The sequence below is a fragment of the Megalops cyprinoides genome, chromosome 7, assembly GCF_013368585.1.
Source record: "Megalops cyprinoides isolate fMegCyp1 chromosome 7, fMegCyp1.pri, whole genome shotgun sequence".
Taxonomy (NCBI): Eukaryota; Metazoa; Chordata; class Actinopteri; order Elopiformes; family Megalopidae; genus Megalops; species Megalops cyprinoides.
Window position 1 is genome coordinate 9,660,921 of NC_050589.1, and position 8,624 is coordinate 9,669,544.

General features: G+C 39.7%; 1 protein-coding gene across 1 annotated transcript in view; it reads left to right on the forward strand.

The window, feature by feature from the left end:
• Positions 1–2,845, forward strand: part of slc6a8 (solute carrier family 6 member 8) — a 40,550-nt gene extending 37,705 nt beyond the window's left edge. Inside the window, exon 13 of the mRNA XM_036533152.1 lies at positions 308–2,845. Within this exon, the coding sequence (XP_036389045.1) occupies positions 308–448 (141 nt within the window). The 3' untranslated portion in view covers positions 449–2,845. The remainder of the gene's footprint in view (positions 1–307) is intronic.
• Positions 2,846–8,624: the final 5,779 nt, after the last annotated feature.

Consider the following 8,624-nt stretch of genomic DNA (forward strand, 5'->3'; position numbering starts at 1 on the left):
ACCACTAAATGAACAATGCATTATTTTTACATTAGTGGCATACTACTATAGTAATTTTCTGTACAGTCCCACATTAGCTGGAGGTAAATCTGTATTATTATATCCAAGTCAAGTATATAACACCAGTAAATGCTAATGATAAAAACCAGCATTTACTGCTGGAAAGAGGTTTTTTCAAACAGTCCACACTCACAGCATGACTGATGAAGATGTGAGATTAGCATGGTTTGGCGATCCTGCTTGTGTCTTTAGCATAACTCCATGGGCTCATGCATTACGAGTATTGTTTTTTCTTTTTTCCTCACAGCGTTGGGACAACCTGACCAAACCAGTCTGGGGAGCCCATCACCTTGAATACATGGCCCCTGATGCTGATATCAAGAGCCTGGCCTCTCTTACCCCGGGCACTGAAGACAACAAGGTCATCATCTTTGAGAGTGTCATGTAGACACAGGGAAAGGGTACAACCGCTTTCCCAAGACAAGCTGGCAGAAAGCTGTGCCTGACTATGACCTCATCACCAATGGGTGGGCATCTCTACGAGCCTACCCATCTGCCACCACAATCACAAACAGCGCATGTATGCTGATGATTAATATGCTATTTTAGTCATATTAGGCAAAAATCAACACACACCATTAGCTTTGTATCTCCACAAACAAGAAAGATGCTCTAGGCATACAGAAATCATTGAATCCCACTGTAAACAGTACCCTGCATACCCATTACTTTTGGGAATGCGGACTAAAATTTGCTTGAGGATTAACCTCCCTGACACATCCAATAAATACAAGCGCCCCCTCAGCATGATGCTAGCTTGTCTTAGGAGGTGGAAGGTACGGTGTGAGCCGGTTGCCAGGTGCACGGGGGTTTCCCTCCTGCACCCCCGTCCCCCCCTATCAGAGCAGAGCCAAACTAACCAAGCTGTGCACCGCCTCACTGACCACGGCAGAACTCCCACAGGCAACCGTGCACGGTCGGGCGTGACCTTCCTCAAACGCTCGCGCGTTACCAGGCTACCTGCAGCGCTCAGACGTGTGCGTGGACTCGCCAGCCCTACATGAAGAAGACACACGTTCCCCCCCCATCACGCCTTGCTCCTGGTTCTCAAAAGATTACGTGTACATCCTAGTCTGTTAATCAAAGGGACACAGTATCTGAATCAATGATATCACCTTTGATATCAAATTTATCAAAGGTATTCTGCATATGGAAGTCTTGAAACATGTGACTTTCAACAACCCCAGCAGTGGAAAAAATTTAAATATTACTATTTAGATATTAATAATACTATTAATGTACAGTCAAGAATAATGCATTCATTAAAAGCAATTTCAACATGTGTCCTTTAATGCAATTGCAGATTTCAGTAAATAACAAACAGATTTTTAATCCAATATTTGATCCAATAAATATCCAATATATTTGATTAACAGACTACCTACTTGAGTAGAAAACTTTCGATGGGGGTAAGAGAGTACAGAATCAAATACAGACATTTATGCAGCAATTTTTAATACACGTATCACCACTGACCTACCTAACATAACCTACTGGAAGAAACTGTAGCCTCATTTACATTTAATATCACATGGACTGGCCAACACAAACTGACGTAAAATTAATCAAATAATTTATAATAATTATAATATTATAATTATAATAATTTTCCTTTTATCAAGAAATGGTTGTTCTCCTTGATTTATTCATTCATGTGAGGGTGTAGACTATGAAACTTGATGCAGTATCTGCTGGCTTTTGTTGGACCGTGAAGCAATGATATCATAGTTGCCAAATTTATGTCACAGGCACTTCCTTGATGTATAAACTTGACTTTTGTTCAGTATGTCTTCAGTATGCCCTAAAGCATTCTTGTAGACATAATGACATAACGTTCCATATCTGTGCCAAATTGAGCAGGGTACCCTATCTCATCCAGAGAATGGTCATTTTGTTGCCATAAAAAACATATTTTTTTCTGCCTAGATCAGTTCAGAATCTCCACCGTGTGACAGACAGACACTAATGTCTTTCTATTACAAAACGAGCAGTGCAGCTTTTAAGGCAGTCGGTCTGGACTGAAAAGCCATAGATTGAAAGAGTAAGATTTCACATACTGATATACACTGGATTCTCCCAGTTGGAAGCTGTGCCTGTCTGGTTTGGTTTACAGGGAATGCAGAATAAAGGCTTTGATCAGTCAACATCCACACCCATGCTTCAAGCGTCAGAAATAAGTATTGTAAGTAATATTCTCATGGTTTGCAGCTGGCTTTCTGTTCAGAACACTATGATACACTCACAGGTATGCGGTACACGGTGCTGTTGAATGAAGAGAAGGTGGAGCATTCCACTCGAGATGTAGCCAGTGGCACCTTCATTGCTCGTACCCAGTGCCTGGGGCTGATTGATAGGTACGGCTGATGTATCTGCTTCTGATCGATTCTCCTAATAAAACACTATATATTATGCTGGATCAATGAGGGAAGTTAATGCCAAACTTTGCCTTTCGTTGTTCGTCTTAAACGGAGCCCGTTTATCCAAAAAACAAAAACAAAGAGCCAAATACTTTACAGGTCCCCCAGAGAGCTGCCCTCCCTATTGCCTGTGGGATTTCTGCCATTCACAGTAACCTAGGAAACACATAGATCATTGTAACATAAGAAATAAACTTAGAATGTAATAGATCAGAATAACGTAAATGCTACCGACTACATTTGCACATTGTTGTAAAATAATCGCGCTAGCACTTTTAAATCGTGTTAGAATACAAATTTTCTTTTACTTATTGTAAAATAAATCAGAGATTTATTTTGTGATGGCTTTTATTTCACTTATACACATATAAATATAAATATATATATACCGTATATAAATGTCTGTGTGTGTTATACTGAAAAAAAGGTTTGATGCAGTATGTAATTTTGATGAAAATTAGAAAATGCGCCATGCAATGTGCTGCAATGCATTATGGGAAGAAGGGAATAAAGAGAGGGATAGCACACTGTAAACCATGGACTTTTTAAATGACTTAAGTGCTAAGATGTGATGGGTTACTAGAATATTAGTGTGTATTTAAGTTGTCCTGAGACCACCCAGAGCTGTTTTTATTTTTTATTAGTTATCAGAAAAATATCTTTAGTGTTTTCCTCTAAACCATACAAGAACATTTGTAATAGGAGATAAAGAACAAGAATGCATTATTGCACATGAAACACTTTTCCTAAACTGTATTATCTCTAAGGGATTATTCCAGCACATGTGTTTGGGTTTAAAAGAAAACTTAAGTATTTGTCTGGCAGAATGTGATCCATTCTCAATGCGGACGTTTTGTTTGGTGAATGATTGCAACAGGTGCTGTGTAAATGGCAAGCCAGTTACAGGGAAAAGAATAGTTTTCACTGCCATCCACATTTTCTTCGACTTACCAGAAAAAAAAAATATTCCCACCCCCTTTAACGTACAGTATTTCAAAGCCTTTAGCCACAGTAAAAGGGTCAAATTTTGTAGTAATTGTAAATTGTTGGTTCCTTATTATAGAAGGGAGTGGGCAGGATAAACATTCCCTCACGAGTAGATTAGGGTAGAGTTTCGGACTGCCTTCGTTTCTGTTACTGCAGCTGTGAGAATCACACAACTTAAGTGCCACTCAGAGGAGTTTGATGATTAGCGGTAGCTCACGATGACAAGGTAAGGTTCATACTAAAGCAAAGGTACAATCTGTTTAAGGTGTGTTTTTTTATTATTATGTATATTTTTACATTCATTGCCCTTGTAGTCCAAACCAATAATAGCCTGGGTCGGTCAGCAGGTGTATTAATAACGTGTAATTATCATTATGTAGAGAAGCCTAAACTGTAATGTACATAACCAAAAGCATATGTATTGTGTCATTCTGTGGTGCTCTGCCAAATAGTTCTCGACAGTATCCTTCCCCCTAAGTCTTTTCCCGGCCCGCTGCACTGAATAGCAATTATGATGTGCACAATTGTGTACCTTGAACTGTCGAACATCGCTGTGTTTGAACAGATATTTCAACTGTGAAACAAATCATATGGGATTTAAACATATTCAAGATGGGTTCTTCACCCCTGACTAAAATAATTTTTTAAAAATCTGTTTTATTACACTTAATAAGCTAGTAGCTGTAAATAAATATATAAATGTTCATGTGAAAGGAGAGCTCTTGAAGATGACTGAAAATTTACACACAGCATTAATCTTTCCTCATCAGTGAAGTTTTGCTGCATCTGTATACATGTGTAATAGCAAAAATACATGCGCAAGGATATTCATCTCTGTGCATACAGTGCTTTTGACATATCCTTGCATTAATGGTTACTGAATAAGAATGTGTTTAAATCTCCCATTCTTATTGACTCTTTGCCACTCTGGAAGACAATGCTAACAAAAGAATGCCTTTTTCCAAATAAATTTCTGCATAGTATATAACGATGCATCTGCTATAGCTGTACGTAACATACTCTGTGATGAAATCAAGCAAAGCCATTAATAATGTAGTGCTTTTTTGCAAACTGTAACAAACTATGCAAAAAACAGTATATATACACAACTCAAGGAACAGACAGTCCCTCAGTGTAATACTTTTAGACGAGATATACAATGTCTATGACATCACTCAACTCCCAATGCATATTACTGACAGTCTCCCAGAGTTATGTGAAGTGTATTGCACCCCATAAAACTATCAGTTCACAGACAAAGATGCAGAGCAGGAAGCCAAAAACAGACATACAAGCTTCTGCCAAAGCACGTAGGACAAGGATACTGTCGAGAAACGACACATTAGCACTGTCGACTTCATAATCAGTTCATAATTAACACTGTTATATTATTGTGCTCCGATTCGTTGTTCCACCTTGTGAGACATCTAATAACTCCAGTCTTCCATTCATCATATTTGGTAGTATTAAAGAGTAACAATGATAACTGTATTACTATGGTGTTCCATTGATCTTATCCTTCACGATGTACCAAGGGCTTCATGCTTAACACCACTGTGACTGTGTCCCAAAAATCCATTAAAATCAGAGTAACAAATGGCAATAAAAACACTCAAACAATAATCTGTGTCACTGAATGTGCTCTGTGCTGTGCTGTTTCTGAAATTAATCTGGTACATGACCGAAACCTGTCATCACTGTTTGCAACATTTATAGTAGCCTATTTGAAGTGGAAGTATTAAAAATGCATCATGTCTCCAGACACGCTACATGCCGGATGTAAACATGCAGACAGCTCCCCATCCATGTATATATGCATCTCACACATAAACACCATGACAGGGATGAATAAGGGAATGTGATTGGTTGATGTCATATATTAAGAGAACTGCTGTCCTTGTCACTTCTAAATTAAGTTCTATATCTATATGCAAGTATACAAACACTCACTAGTAACTATCAAAAAGGGAGGAACAGTATTACCAGCACTCTGAGACTTCATTTGAGCCATCAGGATGTACTGTTATAAATCCAGATTTTATTACTACTATTATAACTATGCCCAGCTGATGAGTTTAAAGCAGACATTTATTTAAATGAAGATGAGGGGTCATCCAATTCCATGTCAGCTTGGATGATTGATGAACTGTGACTCCTGCACCCAGGATATTGGGCCTCTGCCATCAGTAATGAGTTATTTGTTTAAAATTCCTGGTGCAAAACGTGTTCACAATTCAAACCACGCATTCCTGTGTGAAAAAGATGAAGTGGGCTTATTATGACTCACTTGAAAGGAATTGGGATGGACACGTGCACGCCACTTGCTTGGACACCGAAATGTTTGCGCTCCATCACATCCAAGCCGACTTGTTTTTAGCAACTGTTGTTTTGTTATTTCTCCCTTCCTATAATTTTTTTTTCGGGGGGAATTATGTGTATATCATCTCTGTTTTATGTTGACTTGTGTGAACCGCAGTAGTTCGCCGCTACATTCTAGAATCAGCGCACGCTTCTGCGAGGGTGTCCCGGGAGCCAACGGGTTTGTGATGGCGGCTCAAACCGGTTTTGATGGCGAATGCTCAGTTTGTCAGTGAAGTGCAGCTGCCATATTAAGCCAGCTCTCTGGCAGGCTAATGTTGGCCGGCTATGTTTAGCCAGTGCCCTCCCGGCAGGTCACGTCTATTTCTGTCGGGAGTGTGAATCCTGTACAGTATCTCAGAGGAACAGCTGCCCCCTGCCCCAGCTCCCTTCCCTTCTTCTTGCGCCCCCCCCCCCCCCCCCCCCAAACCCCGGGCTTCTCTGGCAGCTTTCCCGTGGAGAGACAGAGTCATGGGGAAACACAGGCACATGTCTCGGGACCCAGGGTCTGAATGACACAGAGGGCTGGCGTGTACCGAGCCGCCGCCACAAACGATACCGCCAGCAGGCCGATCACACGAACTTTCACCTTCTCTGAGGCGAGGAGAGTAAGGAGAGCGCAGATCAGCTTTGGCTAAGAAGGGCAAGGGCAGGTTTTTAAACTTGGCCGCAGTTTACTTTTGACTTTAAACAAGTTGATTGATTACAACGTTGCAGTTACTAATGAAAATGAAAGACTGATCAAATTTATCATTTTGGCCTCAAATACTTAAACAAATGACTGTCTGCACACTTCAACAAAAAAAGAAGATTTTCAGAAATATTTTGTTTCATTAACTTACATGCAATGATGCTAACATATAGAACTAAAATTGATGCAGAAATGATTTTTTTTTTATTAGACAGCTTACCTACTAGGGTAGGAGAAACACTGATTAAGCACTTCAAATCAGTTTTCTAGTTAGTGGACTGAATAATCACTTCACTTGAATCAAGGAATCATTTTTCACTCACGTTAACATTCAAGGAATTTCACAGGAACCACAAACACTGAAGCCAGGCCAGACTACAGATATATTTCCTTTTAATACACCTCCATATGTACAGATTTCCAGCCAAAAATTTTTTCTTAGTATTCATCTGAACATGTGCTAAGGGAGTCATTACTGAAATCATACCCTATTTATAGCTCTGTTCTAAGTCCTCGTACAGCGTGGTTCAAATTTACTTTAAATTTATGTATATATCAATTTTAAGTTTAAGCTGATTAAAAACATTTTACATGAATTTTACATGTGCTATTTTTCCACTATTATATAATTTACTTTTTATAGAGAAGCAATTATTTATAGTTTGTGTTGATTTTTGTATTTTCAAGTTTGGATTCTGTGGCTACTTTACTTTTGGGATTTATTTGTATGTATTCATATCGTTTACATAAATGAAGCTTGTACATCAACAAAAACACAGTAAGGCTTTGCCAAACCAGAGCAGTGAGAGGGTTTATTTAGAGGAACAGCCGATGATTCAGCCTTGAGAAGGAGTGGCAACCTCAGTCTCTGAGTAGTTCCCAGAATACTTTCACTTGCATGTAAACAACATAATGCACCACAGCCTGGATGGCAGATTGGCTAAATCCCCCTGAAAAAAAAAATTCTAAATTTTTTCAATCAAGCAGTACTGATTACAGGAGGTACAGGGAGAACATCAAACCCCTACATCTGCCCAGGTCTTCAAGGCAAATGGGTTCCTTGTTCCAACTCCGGCTGTAATCATTCACTTGAATTTGTGAGTCACTTCTGTAGGCCCTTAGCTTGAAACCTCTGGCTGCCCTTACTGCAGTTTACCTGACAACTGTCATTTAACATGCACATCTCATGGGTTTTCAAATTCAATTTTAGGTTTCCTGGAGAAATGTCAGCATGTAATTGAAAACAAACTCCAGGGTGTGTGCAGTTGGATTTACCAAGCACATGCTAAGTCGATGACCCATACTCGGTTCATTTTCCATTGGATTAATTTTCTCATGGTACCACCCTGGATGCCTTCGGATGGAAACACATCCCCCCTTCCCCCCCCCCGCCACGCCCCACCCGAACAGACACTAGGATTGCCTTTTTCCCGCTACATCCCCCAGGACACTGTCCAGCTTTTGTGAGAACATTCTCATCTTACGCAACATCCTCGAGGCGGGGAATTCACGTAAAGTTAATCTCAGCTACGTGCTCAGAGAAAGGCCTGTATGAAGGTGTGTGCAGTTGAAGGCACTGGGCCTTGGCTCATGTGGCGCCTTGTGAAGAGATTTTCACACATACAAACAAATCCTTTTTAACAGCCATACAGTGGATAAACGTAGCAGATTTCAGCTCAATGACTTCCATAATTCAAATTATTATAGTGACCCGGCTGGAACAATAATCTGACCTCCCAGTCCTTTTAAAGACTGGAAGTATCCATCCAGGCCCTGGTTGTGGCCAGAGAAAACACAGTTAGAGATCTTTGCTCTGCTACAAACGGACACAAAAATGAGAAGCAATAAGGGAGACCATATTGTATAGAGAGTGTACAGTTGCTCTAGACAGGTTTACGTCCATTTTCAAGTACAGAGCTCTTCAATGCGTTCTCCTCAGTATTCAAGTGTGGAAATCTACATTCAATAAGAAATTGACCAGTAATCAACTGGAGCTGTGGTCCATTTCAACTGACCAAATCAAAAAATGAATTGAAATTCAATTAATGAACTGAAAAAAATCTTTATTGAAAATGACTGGGGATTTTCAATTCATGAAGTGAATTTGACTC